Below are 16242 nucleotides of genomic sequence, written 5' to 3'. Positions count from 1 at the left end.
TCAATGAATTCAGTCCTCAGGTGTGTTACTGACAAAAATCAAGTATTTTTTATGTCAGTGACCCAAAAGCAGGGTTTTTCCCTGCATGCTCTCAATTTTATGACATTTGTGTTTTTACTAATAGCAGATATTGGGAACTGCAGTGCTGTAAAGGGCTCAGAAATGATGAGCAATACAAGCAGCACTGAATACCCTGGCAGTTCATATATTGAAAGCTTCACTTCTGCTTTCATGCTTTCTATGAATCACTCCATTTTCTTTGATAAACCCAATACCACAAAGTTTTATGCCTCAAAAGTCTTCACCCTTCCTCTTCTGCTCTTGACACTGTCACTTTGAAAGTGACTGGAAATGCCCCCTGAGTCACCCAACACAAGCAGCTTTGCAAAGTATCCAGAATTAGAATGTAAAATTTAATTGAAAGTCCACGACCAGAAAAATAAAGACCCAGCCCATGTTGTCAGGGTATTTTGCTCTTTACTTTTATTTTATTTTTATTTTATTTGATTCTATTTTATTTTGTAAGGACAACGTTACGTCAGCAATGAGAACAGACCATTGTGCATCGCTCGCTTCAGTTACACGGCAAAGGTGGTTCCAGTTGTAAAAATAAATAATAAATAAGAAAGCAGCTGATATCTCCCTGTAAACACAGCCAGGACAACAGCCAGAGGCTCAGAGGTGGGATCAGGATGGGGGTGGTGGAATAGGGCTCGGAGTAACATCCCCAAACTGGTCTTTGGTCCCTTGCTCTGCTCAAGCAGCTGTGAAAAGCCCAAAGGATGCTGTGCTCCGGATGTTGCTGAGACAGGGGGGCAAAAGAGAGTTCCCTTGGCAAGGAGTGAGTACCAGTGGGATAAGGATCTCCAGGTTTGGTCTCTGGGGATAAACAGAGCCCTGGAAAGCAGCTCTCAGCAGGCAGCAGTGCTGGTGGCACATTCCCCAGGACCAGCACAGGCTCCACATCACCCACCCACCCACCACTGCTGCCAAGTGGGACCCACACCTCTCCAGGACCCCAAAATTCCTGCTGAGAGGGACTTTCTGAAGAGCTGCCCCCAGGTCTGGACTGGGTGGGTGTGTCCCTGCCACCCCCAAGTCACTGAATTCATAGGATGGTTTCGCTCACTCCATGGGCTCCTGGTAAAGTGCTGTGGCTGCAGACTGGTTTCACCATCCAAGGGAACACCAAACCCGATTATAAACCCAAGCAAAGCCCTGGGTTTTCTCTCCCATGTGTGAAAATCAAGTTTCCCATAGAGTTGCTCACCAAAGTACCTGTTTGACCTCTCTGTTCCCTGCCTGGGACAAGTTGCAATGCCTTCCACATCTTTAAGGGGAGAGAAGGAACAGCATGGGCTGCATGCATCCTTGCACTGCCATCCAAACTCTCTAGGAGCTCTACCTGCTGCTACTGGTGTACCTTGCTCCAAAATTGTGCTACAAATCTGTCTGGTCCTCTCAGATTATTACACAGAAAAGGTGGGAGGCATGCTAAGTGCTACAACAGCTAAAATAATTTAATTTACAAGCTCCTCAGAGCAAGGTATACACGTGTGTGCTTTCAGCAGTGCTGCTCTAATAAATATAGCTATAATAATAATAATAACAATAATGATGAAATAAATAACAATAACAGGGATAAAACATCACACACGTGACTTAAGATTAGGTGCAATCTGAAGGTTGTGGAGCTCAAGCGAGGGATGAAAACGTCACTGCACTGGTGGAAACTTCGATGCAGAGCATGCATAGGACACAGCTGGAGGATCTTGGGGTCAGGGGAAGGCAGGCTCAGGATCCCTCCAGCTGAAATTGCCACGAAGTCTCAGGGCTTTCATCCTGGCCATTCCCTGCAAGCAGGAGTGGCAGGTCCTGTGCTGCTTGTGGCAATCAGAGAGCAGGTGGGAGCTCTTGGGTTGTGGGTGCTCAGGGGAATCCCATCTCTGAATGAGCTGAGGTGCACTCGCAGCTCAGACCCCATTTCTTTCCATGTCTGCAGTGGCAAAAGTCTCCAGCTGAGCTGTGAGGGCTCCCACACCCAAGGAGGGAGGAATGTGGGTCTGGCAGCTCCTGAAGCGCTCAGGGTGCTGGGGATCTTGGGATTAGGAGAAGGCAGGCTCAGGATCTCTTCAGCTGAAATTGCCACATAGTCTTGGGGCTTTTATCCTGTGAGCAGGAGTGGCAGGTCCTGTGGGTGCTGCTTGTGGCAGTCAGAGAGCAGGTGGGAGCCCTTGGGTTGTGGGTGCTCGGGGGAATCCCATCTCTGAATGAGCTGAGGTGCACTCGCAGCTCAGACCCCATTTCTTTCCATGTCTGCAGTGGCAAAAGTCTCCAGCTGAGCTGTGAGGGGAGGCTCTGGGCTCCCAACCCCAAGGAGGGAGGAATGTGGTCTGGAAGCTCCTGAAGCGCTCAGGGTGCTGGGGATCTTGGGATTAGGAGAAGGTGGGCTCAGGATCCCTCCAGTTGAAACTGCCACGTAGTCTTGGGGCTTTTATCCTGGCCATTCCCTGTGAGCAGGAGTGGCAGGTCCTGTGGGTGCTGCTTGTGGCAATCAGAGAGCAGGTGGGAGCTCTTGGGTTGTGGGTGCTCAGGGGAATCCCATCTCTGAATGAGCTGAGGTGCACTCACAGCTCAACCCCATTTCTTTCCATGTCTGCAGTGGCAAAGGTCTCCAGCTGAGCTGTGAGGGGAGGCTCTGGGCTCCCAGCCCCAAGGAGGGAGGAATGTGGGTCTGGCAGCTCCTGAAGCGCTCAGGGTGCTGGGGATCCTGCTAAAACCCCACAACTTCAGCCGGACCCCCGCCACACAGGCCTCAGCCCTCACAATCCGTGTCCCACCCCGTTCCTGGCCCCCTGGCTCGTCCCCCAGCTCGGGTCAGGTGTGCGAGCGCTTGCTGGTGCCGCGGCTGGCGGCCTGCCTGCTCATGTCCTGGTAGGAGGCGGATTTCAGGAAGCGGGGGTAGGAGTCCTTCTCCATCAGCGTGCGCGTCTTGGCCTGCGCCTCGTTGAAGCAGGCCGAGGTGGCCCCCGAGAGGTTCTTGCGGGTGATCTCCCTGGTTTCGTGGTCGATGTTCACCTGCAAGGCAGCAGCGCCCACAAATGTTAGCTCTTCTTCTACATGAGGACAAAACCTGGTTTTAGTTGGTCTTCAGATGTAGATGAAGATGGTTACAAACCTTTCTATCCCTTCACTAATGCAGCTCTGGGGTTTTTGGGGTCTCCCCAAGCCTGGCTGCCATGGGTGTCCCAGACAGCGAAGTCCAGTTAAGCACAACCTGTCCAAGCCCTTCAGGCAGGCTCCAGGGCCACAGGCAACTTTAGCAAGCTCAGCTCTTAAGTGAGATTGTCACTGTGATATTTTCTGAAAAATCCCTTTGCCAGGATTTCTTCTCCTGGGAAGCTGAGAAGCCTCACAAAAGAATGAAAACAATAATTATCTGATTACTTTAGAATGTGGTCTGGAGATCATTTACCAACAGGTGCATCTTTGATTGGTTCCATATGAATTGTTTTTAATTAATGACCAATCTCAGCCAGCTGTGTCAGACTCTGAGTAGTCAGTCACGAGCTTTCATTGTCGTTCTTGTTAAGCCTTCTGTCTGTATCCTTGCTCTTTCTTTAGTATAGTTTTAGAATAGAATTTTTTAATTTCATATCATATCATATCATGATAAATCAGCCTTCTGAGAACATGGAGTCAAATTCTCATCTCTCACCTCGTCCTTGGGACCCTCACAAACACCACATGAGATCAGCTCTTTGGTGATTCTCAGCTCATTAGTGATTTTCAGCTCTTTGCTTGCTAAGTGCCTTTGGCAGACACAGGGAGAGAGAGGAGAAGGCTGTATGAGGTTCCACAGAGGTGTCTTTATTGGCAGCTCCTGCCAAGGGTCTCAGTGACAGCTCTTCTCTCAAACTGGGCAGAAATAGGGGTTTATACAGGGTGTAGGGGTTTTGGGAAACAGTTCAATAGTAGGGGTCAAGGCAAAAGTGACCTATCATCTTACAGAGCAATAGCAAGGGTCCAAAGGTGGAAGAGGGGCTTCTTTTGGTCCAGTCATCATGACTAGGCATTTCCTATCCTAGACAACTGACCACCAGGGAGGCCTTGCAGGCCCTGTGCCTGCTACACTTCACAGTTCGACTCAATTTCTGTTCCAACATTATGTGATGGATCACACAATGTTAGATCATGAACAAGAGCACACCTTCCCACTGACCCAACAGCACTTTCATAAAACCCACCAGGATATTTCATTCCTTTCCCACCCTATTTGATGTGACAGAAAATGATCTCACCTCCCTGGGCGCCTCATTTTGGACAAACTCCTCGAAGATCCTGTTGGCTTTGGAGGCCAGCTTGGTTTTCGAGCGGGTCTTTTTGAAGTCCTCGCATGCCAGCCAGAAGTCGAGGTTCTCCTCGCTGAATTCAGTCTTCAGGAAGGTGTGGAATGCATTTACCCCACCTATGGAGGGGAGAGAAGAGCAGTTAATGGCAAAGGAGGCGAGGGGAAGAGGGCCAGCAGCAAACACTGCCTGGGGAGCGTTGCCCTGGGAGCTCAGACCGTGACATCCACAGATTTCCTTTCCTTCCGGGCAAATTCCACCCTCTGAGACACCGCTAATTGGCCTCTAGACTCCAATAAAATCCTTTCCCACAGACAAGTAATCCTCTGGTTTTATTTATCTGACCTTTCTGTAATGAGGCTTCAGAGTATTTTCTTTACAGCTTCGGGAAAGAGCTAATTCTACCTAAGGAGAAGCGCGCTGACGCATCGGAACGCTGCAGGAGCCTTGGTTCTGATTTCTCAGCCCAGATCTGGGGGGAACGAGATGCTGAGGACGGGAGAGTAATTGCAGCAAGGATTTCAAAGCTGTGCTGGGAGGGTGGATTAAGTTACAAAGCTAGAGATGCTCATTAGCCATCACAGCACGTGAGAAAGACTGAGAAAAAAAATACAGTTGGTCCCAGCCTAGCACTGTGGAAGGACTTTGTCTGGGTTTTAAGGTAGACAGCTACTTTTGGATGAAAATTTGGCATTTCTGCCATTTGAATTTTGCAAAGCACAGCCAAGGTAATAATTTTTTAAAGGCAAATAGATAATTACAAGGTCTTGGCTTGTTATAGTCAGCAATCTCATTTTGGCTCTTATTATAATTGGAGTTATCCTCTCTAACTATTGTAGAATTGTAAAAATATTGTAAAAACTGTTTTTGGAGACTGCCGTTGTGTAGAGCCCAGTGTAAGGAGGGGATGACTGGGGGAATCCATAAAATCAGAGGGTTTTGGGAAAGCTGCAAAAGGCACAACAGAAAAAAAAATACATTTGGCCCCAGACTAGCACTGTGGAAGGACTTTGTCTGGCTGGGGAAGAGCTTTTAAGGTAGACAACTACTTTTGGATTAAAATTTGGCTCTTCTGGCATTTGAATTTTGCAAAGCTCAGCCAAGGTAATAGTTTTTTAAAGGTAAATAGATAATTAGAAGGTCTTGGCTTGTTATAGTCAGCAATCTCATTTTGGCTCTCATTATAATTGGAGTGATCATCTCTATAATTGTAAAAACTGTTTTTGGAGTCTGCAATTGTGCAGAGCCCAATGTAAGGAGGGGATGATGTGTGGGACTAAAAAAGAGGTCCCATCTCTGGGTCTGGAGGAGCTGCCTGCACAGCGAGAGGGAGCCAGCATCTCACAGGAGCCCTGTGCACCACAGACACACAGCTGATCCCAGAGTAGGAAAAGGGCAAGGTTATCCACTCAAACAGCTGAATTCCTGCTCCCTGTGGAAGAGCCATCCCCGGAGGCACAGGACAGACAGACAGAGGGCAGCAATGCAGTTGTCTGAACAAGCCTGAGGGGAGGTGGCTGCATGGCTGTTTCCACCAGCCACCCAGAGCAGACACTGCCTTCTCCCCAGGGTGGGGAAAGGGTGCTTTGGGAGTACCATGACGTTCCCCCTGGTGGGCTGCTCCTCAGGGGATGCCTGTGACAGTGCTCCTGTCCCAAGGCAGCAGTGAGACAACACTTCTGCCCCCCAAAACCACCCAGCCAGGAGGAAAGGGTAGGCAATGAGCCCTGTGCCTCAGATCTGGGCAGGAAAGAGACCCTTTCTGAACCCTCAAACACCTCATTTGAGGAGGAGGCAAGATTTCATCCTACACTGACTCCAGTCATACAGCTCACTGTGAGTACATCTGTCCTACACACTCTCACCCAGAGAAGAAAACAAGATGCTACTCACTTTTGCTCTTGAGGAGCTGGTCAAAGGACTCCCTCCATTCCAGCACCTCTTGGGAGGAGTTTCTGGAAAAGACAAAAAGGATGTGAGGCTCTCTGTCCAGCGGTGAGGGACGGGAGCACTTCAGCTGAGCAGCTCCATCAACGGGAGACAGCAGCATTCAGCAGGAAACCAAAGCCAGGGGCCAACATCCATTACCTGTGGGCTCTCTTTCCTCTCTCCTCCCTTTCTTTCACCTTCCCTGATGGCTCACCCGACCTCATCTCCATGCTGCTGGCCAGCAGGTTCTCTAGGGGCTGCTCAGAAGAGCCCTTTTGTGCCGACACGAGTCCAGCAGGCTCTCTAGGGGCTGCTCAGAAGAGCCCTTTTCTGCTGGCCCAGCAGAGCCTCCTCTGCAGGAAAACCCCCTGCCCTCAGCACTGATATTCAGTGTTCTGTGTTTAATGCTGCCTGCATTCCCTGGGGATCCCAGCCGCTGGTGTGAGGCACCAGGAAGGGCAGGAGCCCTGCGGGATCCCTGCCTCTTGCCAGGGCCCTGCTCTCTGTGCCTAATGCCAGAGCATCCGTTCCCTGCCGGGTTTTATAGCCGCTGGAGCAGGGGAGTGATCCGCCTTCCCGGCCCGCCTGGGTGGGACTACACGGAGGGGGAGCCGTGCTCTGTGCTCTGTGCTCTGTGCTGCAGATGGGCAGGAGCATCCTTCGGGAACGGGCTGCACCCGGGGCAGAGCCGTGCTTGGCTTACCTGCGCCTGGAGCCCAGCTGCAGCTTGCTGGAGCTCCCACTCCTGTGTCCCAGCTCGGGTTTGTGAAGCAGGATGCCCAAGCGGGTCTTCAGATCCTTGGCTCTGGAAGGGAGGGAGGGAGGGAGGGAGGGAGGGGTGAGATGGGATCTCTGGACCATCGGTCTGCCGCCCCCACCCCTGGCAGGGGCTGCACCCCTCGGGCTCGGGGGGACAGCCCTCGCCCCCCAGCTTCAGCCACTTCTTGGCCCTCTGCTATGGGAAATAAACGCTCCCCCCTTGCTTTCCCTGCTCCCTGGCAACCGCGCATTAAGCCTGGGGGACCGTTTTCTCCTGCTCGCTTCCCAGGCGGAGACACATAGAATATAAAGCGCGATCTTTCCTCTGGGACAGGTAAAAGCTGCTGGAGCCCCCCCCGAGCTCCCCGGAGCTATCCTGCTTCCTTTCCCCACCCCACTCTCCCGGCATCACTCCGCTGCTCCCAAACCGCTGGAAAAACAGCGATTTCCTTCCTCTCGGCACAGCGGGAGCATCCCCCTGCTGCCTGCCAGGCTGCTGCTCCCCTGCTCTGATTTTCGGGGTGCCCCTGGGCTCCCAGGAGCCTGTCAGCAGGCCCTGGGGAGGGCAGCGCCATCCACCTACCCCATGGCTTTGGGAGGCAGCACTGATGCTCCTGTACCAGGGACTGTGATGCTCCTGTGCCAGAGGCTGGGATGCTCCTGTACCAGAGGCTGGGATACTCCCGTGCCAGAGGCTGGGATGCTCCCGTGCCAGGGGCTGGGATGCTCCCGTGCCAGGGGCTGGGATGCTCCTGTACCAGAGGCTGGGATACTCCCGTACCAGAGGCTGGGATGCTCCCGTGCCAGGGGCTGGGATGCTCCTGTGCCAGAGGCTGGGATGCTCCTGCCTGTCCCCGCGGCGAAAGCACGGAGGAGGCACGTCCCTGCCGGGAGGTGTCTGCGGCAGCAGCAGGGCAGGAGAAGCGGCTCCTGTCTGTCCCCAGGGTGTCCCCGAGGCAGCGGCTCCCGTCTGTCCCCAGGGTGCCCCCGAGGTGCTGTGGCCCAGCTGCTGTTTGCGTGCCCGCGGCTCGCTCAGGCGTCCCCAGGCGCCCATACAAAAAATCAGGGTTTAAATGTCAAGCCGGCAGCGTGGGGCTTGGCAGGAGGAGCAACATGTCACTGAACAGTTCGGCAGTGTTGACAAAAATACTCCTGCTGCTGTCAGCTCGGAGCAAGTTGTGCAGAGGCAGAGCCAGAAAACCCCTGGTGTGTTTGTACAGCCCTGGCCAGCCTCCTCTCTCTGTCCCTGCGCTGGTTTCACCTCCGTGTTCCCGTGCTGGGGAGCAGAAGGGATGCAGCCACAAGGAATCACTTTGTGCATCCCGGTTTCCACCCTACCATCACATCGGCGGCAGCAGAGGCTGGTCCAGGTGCGACCCCTCTGCCTCCCAAAGCGCCTTACCTTTCCAGGCAAGTGATGGGCAGCGCGGCTAAGCCCCGGCACATGCTGAGAGCTGGGCACCCAGGCATCCAGCAACTCATCGGCTCCTCCCGGGGGTGCCAGGGGCTGCGAGAGGCGGCTGCGGGCACCACCTGCCCCGCGGTCCCGGGCTGGCGGCTGCGACAGCGGAGCGGAGCCGCGCTTTATATGGGCCGGGAGAGGGGAGGGGGACCCAGCATCACCGCAGCCTCCAGCCAACCAAAAGCTGCTCAGGCAGCGCCCCTGAAGAGGAGAGCTTAGGTAAGTTTGTGTGCGCTGCTAAGGGAGGGGAGAGTGGGAGGCCCAGGCTCGTCCTTGAGCATCACAGTCATCGCCGCTTCCTCGGGAACAGGAAAAAACAGGCTCGTTTTCCAGCGACGTGTGGAGCCTGCTGATGAAGCGGCGGCGGGTGGGAGAGCAGGGACAGGACAGACGCTGCAGCCCTCGCAGAGAGCCGTCAGCTCCATCCTGCTGCTCCACTCCGCTGCCCCGGGGCTTCCAGAGCTCTGCCCCAGTGGTTAAAGCAGGGGGTGGCAGCCCCCAGCAGGGTCAGGAGGGTTTGTGCTTCCTGCGGGGATGCAGATGGAGAAGGAGGGTTTAATGTTTCCACTTCTCTTTAATGGCACTGCCAGCTCACAGCTGGAATATGTAATAGATATATAATGTGCTGGCTGAAGTTGCACTTCTTCATCACAAATTCCCTGCTGGGTGTGTGTGCTGAGAGGAGGGAAGGGATGCACATCAAAGGAGCCAAAACCTGGGAAAGCATCTGATAATGGAGGATCCTGATGAGACCTGGAAATTGAAAGGAGATTAAAAGCCAGGGAGAGGTTGGAAAACTGGAGGGGAAGGACTGAGCCAGCAAAAGAGAAAAATGAGAAGGGGTTAAAGCAGTGCACAGCAGCAAAGCCCAGGGTCTGGGGCTACAAGGACTAGAGGTCCATGAGAACCAACAAAAGAGAACAATGAAGAGAAAAGGTTAAAGCAGTGCACAGCAGCAAAGCCCAGGGTCTGGGGCTACAAGAACCAGAGGTCCATGAGCACCAGCAGGGCCCTGGTGAGGTCAGGCTCACACAGAATCCCAGAGCTGCCCTCCCTGCAATTCCCCAGCTCAGCAGCTCTGGGAGGGAGTGACCTTAACAGCCCCTGCTCATGGCCAGCCAAGCACAAGGCCACAGCTGCCACCTCCACTCCTCATCCTCTCCCTTCCTCCCTGCTATTCCCAGCTCAAACGTTTTTCCAGAGCTCAGGTTGTCTCCTCCCCTTGCTGCCTGCATTCATCACCCACAGCACATTGCCAGAGCATCTTTCCCTTTGCCAGAGCAGCTTTCCCAGGAGAGATGAACTGTGCCAGGAGAGTGGCAGCACGAAGCCATCTGGGCCCTGGGCAAGGGGGAAAGGCTCCTCTCGAGCTGCCTTTGGGAGCAGGAGCATGAGGATATCTGGGTGGGAGACTTCAGGAGGAGCATGAGGCACCTCAGCCCCACTGAGCAGTAAAGGAGAGTCCTGTCTTTCTCTCATCACTTACAGAAGGCACAGAATGGTCTTGCTCATGGACAGACAGGAAGGATGCATCACATCAGGACTAATGACTGAACACTCACTTTGAGCTCCTCATGGAAGAGCAGCCTCTCTCCTGATGGCTCTGGGGATTTTCACTCAAATAATCAAGTTTAAGCCTTCTTGCTTAGCAGATACTCAGCTACAGATAAATGGCTGGAGCTACACCAAGCTCTTATTCATGTCTTCTCTGTGCCTTAAAACCAAGATTAGAGCCGTGATCCTTGCTGTGGATTCAAGGGAAGAAATGGAAGAGTAAAGGAGAGAGGGCTGGAAGGTTGCCTTTGCCTGTACAGCTGCTGGGAATGTCTGTGCACAGCCACAGGATGTGCTTGGCATCAGTTTTGGAAGGGCCCCACCAGCCTGGATCTCCACCCCAGTTGAGCAGCACACTGGGAACGCTGGTGTCACAGCAGCAGTGGCACGTGGGCATGGGCACAGGCTCCTGGCACCCACACTCTGCTCTTCCACAGAGCCACTCAAGGGTCAGGGTTGGAAAGGAGAGCTGGAGATCACGCCAAAGCAGCTTGGCACTCACCTCCCAGCTGCAGCAGGTGACCAGAGGGTTTAGGGTGGCAATGCCCCTTCTCCTCATCCCCCACATCTCCATCTCCTCCCTGGCTTTTCCATATAAATGCTGTGGGAACGTCCACCTCTGTCCCTTTCCCCTCTGGAGCTGCAGCCCATCCTCCCAGCTGCAGATGTGCAGAGTCACAGGATGCTCTGGTAACCCTGCCTGGTGTTTGAGGCAGGGTCTGAGCAGGTCATGCCGAGAGGAAAAGCTCCTGGAGGCTGGGCACGTGTGCCAGGCACACGGGACAGATGATTTCTGGCTGCAACTCCATGGAGCCTGGCACAGCCACCGTGCTGGCAACCACGTGCTGCTCACAGCAAATGTAACTATGGCAAAAACACAGCTGGCATGGCAGCAACTGCAACTGGTGAGCAGCCTGGGGGATGTGAGCCAGAGCAGAGAAACTCTGCACATCTCTGCCTTGACATTACAGCCTGCTGAGCCCCCCTCTTGGCTTCAGGCCCTGTTTCCCTGCTGCTTTTCCCCAGAGAAATAAAGAGCATTGGACAAGTGTGTGTGTGTGTGTGTGTGTGAGGTTTTTACCTTGTCCCCTGTGGCAGCTTTTGAAGCTCTGGGCTGAGGTGAGGCCAAGCTGACAGTGAAGCTGCCCATGGTGAGAGAGAGAGAGCTGGGGAAGGGAAGGGAAGGGAAGGGAAGGGAAGGGAAGGGAAGGGAAGGGAAGGGAAGGGAAGGGAAGGGAAGGGAAGGGAAGGGAAGGGAAGGGAAGGGAAGGGAAGGGAAGGGAAGGGAAGGGAAGGGAAGGGGTCACTCAAAGGCTGTTTCTTTTTGGGGACCACAAGAGGCACAAAGGTGTTTGCTGCAGAGCTGGCTCTGGGGCTCAGGGCAGTGTCAGGTCTGAGCCCTGGATTGGGAGCAGGATTGGGCTGTTCCAGCAAAGTCCCCCTGACCAAGGCTGGGACAGCCCCTGTGCCCACCGTGCCACAGCCCCAGCTGACCCCTGTGCTCCCTGGAGCAGCTTTTCTGCCTCTCCCCTGCCGTGGGGCTGCTCCAGGACAGGCATGGGCTGCCCTGGGTGAGGTATTTCATCCTGCTCAGCCCTTCCCAGGGTTATGCAACAGCCTCTGAGCCCAGCCCCGTGTGTGTACTCAGATGTCTTCATGCTGCTCTGTATCTAATTGAATTACGTGCTTCCTGTCTCATTTAGCTTAGCAGCCTCCCGCGGCTCCGGCCCCGTGCCCTCCATTATCAGCCCTTGTTTTGGAATACAAAAAAACTCTTCTGTGTCGCAACGCCTGGGGCCAGGCTGCCTTCCCAGAGCCCTGCCAGCGCCAATCCACCTCCCAGCCATAGGGTCGGGCTTCATCTGCACCGGGAAGGTCCAGGCTGGGGGGTGGCTGGGCTGAGAAGGCACCCACAGGCAGCATTTTGGGGGGTACAGCCACCCCCAGCAGCAAAACACACACACCCCATCAGCCCCAGGGATTGGTGTTTCTGGGTTATTTGCAAAATGCCAGCAACTTTGGAAAACACTAAAACCAAGGTTTCAGCCCCAAACTACAGAGATGGGATGGGGAATTGGGAAAACAAGGGTTTGGTGACAGGGCTGGGAGGTGGCTGGGCTGAGAAGGCACCCACATGCACCCACAGGCAGAATTTTGGGGAATACAGCCCCAGCAGCAAAATACACACACCCAATCACCCAGGGATTGGTGTTTCTGGGTTATTTGCAAAATGCCAGCTACTTTGGAAAACACAAAAAACAAAGGTTTCAGCTCCAGAAATGGGGTGGGGAATGGGAAAACAAGGGTTTGGTGATAGGGTTGTGAGGTAGCTGCGCTGAGAAGGCACCCACAGCCACCCTTTGGCAAAATTTATGGGGGTACAACCACTGGCTGGCTTCACCCCCAGCAGGAAAACACACACACCCCATCAGCCCCAGGGATTGGTGTTTCTGGGTTATTTGCAAAATGCCAGCAACTTTGGAAAACACTAAAACCAAGGTTTCAGTCCCAAACTACAGAGATGGGGTGGGGAATTGGGAAAACAAGGGTTTGGTGACAGGGCTAGGAGGTGGCTGGGCTGAGAAGGCACCCACAGGCACCCACAGGCAGAATTTTGGGGGGTACAGCCCCAGCAGCAAAACACACACACCCCATCAGCCCAGGGATTGGTGTTTCTGGGTTATTTGCAAAATGCCAGCAACTTTGGAAAACATAAAACCAAAGTTTTCAGCCCCAGAAATGGGATGGGGAATGGGAAAACAAGGGTTTGGTGACAGAGCTGGGAGGTTGGCTGGGCTGAGAAGGCACCCACAGGCAGCATTTTGGGGGGTACAGCCACCCCCAGCAGGAAAACACACACACCCCATCTGCCCCAGGGATTGGTGTTTCTGGGTTATTTGCAAAATGCCAGCTACTTTGGAAAACACAAAAAACAAAGGTTTCAGCTCCAGAAATGGGGTGGGGAATGGGAAAACAAGGGTTTGGTGATAGGGTTGTGAGGTAGCTGCGCTGAGAAGGCACCCACAGCCACCCTTTGGCAAAATTTATGGGGGTACAACCACTGGCTGGCTTCACCCCCAGCAGGAAAACACACACACCCCATCAGCCCCAGGGATTGGTGTTTCTGGGTTATTTGCAAAATGCCAGCAACTTTGGAAAACACTAAAACCAAGGTTTCAGTCCCAAACTACAGAGATGGGGTGGGGAATTGGGAAAACAAGGGTTTGGTGACAGGGCTAGGAGGTGGCTGGGCTGAGAAGGCACCCACAGGCACCCACAGGCAGAATTTTGGGGGGTACAGCCCCAGCAGCAAAACACACACACCCCATCAGCCCAGGGATTGGTGTTTCTGGGCTATTTGCAAAATGCCAGCAACTTTGGAAAACACTAAAACCAAAGGTTTCAGCTCCAGAAATGGGATGGGGAATGGGAAAACAAGGGTTTGGTGACAGGGTTGTGAGGTAGCTGGGCTGAGAAGGCACCCATAGCCACCCTTTGACAAAATTTATGGGGGTACAACCACTGGCTGGCTTCACCCCCAGCAGGAAAACACACACACCCCATCAGCCCCAGGGATTGGTGTTTCTGGGTTATTTGCAAAATGCCAGCAACTTTGGAAAACACTAAAACCAAAGTTTTCAGCCCCAGAAATGGGGTGGGGAGTGGGAAAACAAGGGTCTGGTGACAGGGTGCACAGTGCCCTTGTGTATGTGCCCCAGTGCACAGCCAGGCTCTGAGGAGAGTTTCTGGCAGGGGTATTTTTGTGGTTTTATACTGTTCAAGTGGAATAAGGGGAAGATGCAGAAAAAGTTTTGGAAGGGGAGGCAGGCAGAAGGAAAAGGGCAAGAGCCAGGCTGAGCTCTGATGTTTTGGGTCTCACTGCAGGCAGGCTCCCCAAGGAGTCTGTCCCCAATTCCTCCTAAACCAAAGGGGAAACACAGAGGTGGCAATCAGGGATGGGCAAAGCTGGAGGCACTCCTGCCATGAAATCAGGGAGGTGCTGACTGCAAAGGAGCAGAAATGGGAGGATTGAAGGCCCTGCTCATGTTGCATAGCCCCTTCCTCCACCTGCAAGCTGTTGATGAGCTCTGGATGTGTTTAAGGAGGGAAGTAAGCCAAGGAGATGGGGTTTGGTGGTGGGTTTGGCTTAGACCTGATGATCTTAGAGATCTTTCCCAGCCTGAGAAATTCTCTGATGGTGCCAGGGAGGAGCAGGGAAGCTGCCAAGGCTGAGACAGCAGCCAAGAATTTGCAAGTGGCCCCTGAGCAGCCACATTGCAGCTGGGGCTGGGCCATGGGCACAGCTTGTGGGACAGGGACAGTCAGGGGTGGCTGTGGGACACCATATCCATGTGGCTGCAGGTGAGCCTGGCTCCATCTGGGCCTGCCCAGCCCATCCAGGATATCCCAGCTGCCCATGAAGGATCCCTCACCCTCACCCACGAGGAGTTTGATGGATTCCCAACACTCCACATTCACATGAGGCACGGGAGGAAATAGCTGCTCTGGAAATTTGTAGCAGTGCAGAAAGAGATTGTTGAAATAATAATAATAATAATAATAATAAAAAAGAATAATTAGAATTACAAATGAGGTTTTCAAGGGGCAGCTGTTACCCACTCTGCCCACGTGCTCACTTTGCACAGCTGCACAAGGAGAGGTAGCTGACAGCAGGTACTTTTAATCTTCTCTTTCCGTTCCCAGCACCTGCTTTTTAAAGCCACTGAACAGCCAGCAAAAAAAGCTTAAAGATGATGGCTAAATATATCCTAACTAAGAGGAGAGACAGAGCAGCACTAATGGCAGATCCTTCCTTGGATGCATTCAGATGGGTTTGGCTCAGCGACAGGCTGAGGGGAGAAGCAGCAGATGAAAAGGAAAAACAGCAGAAGAAAGGATTTAGGGGCAAAAATAGGGGGGATAGAAAGAAGCCAGAGGGACTGATATATTCCACTAGACCCATTTCCAGAGGAAAATTTAATTTTTGGTTTTAAATGCAACACGTGTGTGTGCAGAGCACAGAGCAAACACTCACCTTTCACAGGGAGAGGGGCACCAGGCAGGGTGGGAGCCCTCGGTGTGTCCAGGGCCAGCTGAGATCCAGGTCACTGCTCTTCCTGCTGGCCACAGCTGCTCAGGAGATGCTCAGCCCTTCCTCACTGCAGCCCCACATGGCTCCTGCAGTAAATCTCTGTCCTGGGTTGTAGGATGTGGCTTGGGGTGTGTGTGTTCTATTTGCCATCTGTCAGAGCTGGGGCAGTTCTCTGCTGTTCATTGGGCAGTTTTCTTCATCTCTCCCACAACCAATCCTCCCTCCAGGAGATCTCTTCTGTTCATGGGCCATTAATTATTAATTATCTTCTGTCCATGGGCCATTCATTATTAATTATCTTCTGTCCATGGCCAGTGAGTGTCCCTGCCTGGCTGATCCAATTCCATCATCCCATGGGGAGATGCTCCGCCCAGGGGAGGAGCCAAGCATTCCTACCTGGATCTAATCTGAGGTTTGGGACAGCCCAGCAGCCTTTGCCCAGTGCATTGCCAGAGGAGCAGCTTCTGCTGCCCTGCATTGCCAGAGGGAGCCCAGGCCCATCTGCAGCAGCCCTGGAGCTGCAGAGGAAAACTCCCCCCTTGTGCAGGATCCCTGCTCCAGCAGAGCCACAGCTGGCACTGCAGGAGGGCTGAGCCCCCATGGGATGGGGCTGTGCCACCCCCTGACACACAGGGGGACAGGGACTGCTCTCACTCTGGCAGTGCTTTGTTTTGTATTACTGCATTGTTATTTTTATTTTTATTTTCTTCCCTAGTAAAGAACTGTTATTCCTGTTCCCATATCTTTGCCTGAGAGCCCCTTAATTTCAAAATTATAATCATTCAGAGGGAGTGTGTTTGCATGTTCCCTTTCAGGGGAGGTTCCTGCCTTCCTTGGCACACACCTGGCTTTTCAAACCAAGCCAATCTCTCACCATGCAATTTCCCACTAAGACCTAACCTCACTTCAAGTACCCTGCTCCCTGCCCCTGCTAATCCCTCCCCTTCCCCCCTTGCTACCCAGGATTGCCCTCAGCTGCTGGCTGACCCTTCCCCAGCAATCCCAGCCCCCTCCAGACTCCCCAGACTGCCCCATGACTGGCTGGTGACTCTGCCCCTACTCCTGCTCATCCCTCCCTCGTTTACCCCACCAGGATG

The 16242-nt window shown here is 53.4% G+C and overlaps 1 protein-coding gene across 2 annotated transcripts; it reads right to left on the bottom strand.

Annotated features, from left to right (window-relative positions):
• Positions 1 to 466: 466 nt before the first annotated feature.
• Positions 467 to 8624, bottom strand: RGS16 (regulator of G protein signaling 16). Of its 2 annotated transcripts, XM_071435825.1 has the most exons (7): positions 8440 to 8624; positions 6982 to 7083; positions 6560 to 6631; positions 6438 to 6509; positions 6243 to 6304; positions 4302 to 4468; positions 2510 to 3078 (listed from the first exon to the last, which is right to left on the bottom strand). In XM_071435825.1, exons 1-7 carry the CDS (start codon positions 8517 to 8519, stop codon positions 2878 to 2880), a joined length of 756 nt encoding a protein of 251 aa, XP_071291926.1. In that variant the 5' UTR covers positions 8520 to 8624; the 3' UTR covers positions 2510 to 2877. The 2 variants fall into 2 exon arrangements, with proteins under 2 accessions (XP_071291925.1, XP_071291926.1); XM_071435824.1 differs by lacking the exons at positions 6438 to 6509; positions 6560 to 6631 and having other exon boundaries at positions 467 to 3078; positions 8440 to 8622.
• Positions 8625 to 16242: the final 7618 nt, after the last annotated feature.

The sequence above is a fragment of the Agelaius tricolor genome, unplaced genomic scaffold (assembly GCF_023055355.1).
Source record: "Agelaius tricolor isolate 1412-34295 unplaced genomic scaffold, bAgeTri1.0.p SCAF_11, whole genome shotgun sequence".
NCBI lineage: Eukaryota > Metazoa > Chordata > Aves > Passeriformes > Icteridae > Agelaius > Agelaius tricolor.
Note: the sequence above shows the minus strand (reverse complement) of the source record. Positions and strands in the feature narration are given on the sequence as shown.

Coding starts and splice junctions, on each gene's coding strand:
- RGS16 (XM_071435825.1), bottom strand. CDS start 8,519: ATGAGTTGCTGGATGCCTGGGTGCCCAGCTCTCAGCATGTGCCGGGGC. Junction 7,084..8,439: donor CCCATCACTTGCCTGGAAAG/GTAAGGCGCTTT, acceptor CCTCCCTTCCAG/AGCCAAGGATCTGAAGACCC. Junction 6,632..6,981: donor CAGCTGGGCTCCAGGCGCAG/GTAAGCCAAGCA, acceptor GTTTTCCTGCAG/AGGAGGCTCTGCTGGGCCAG.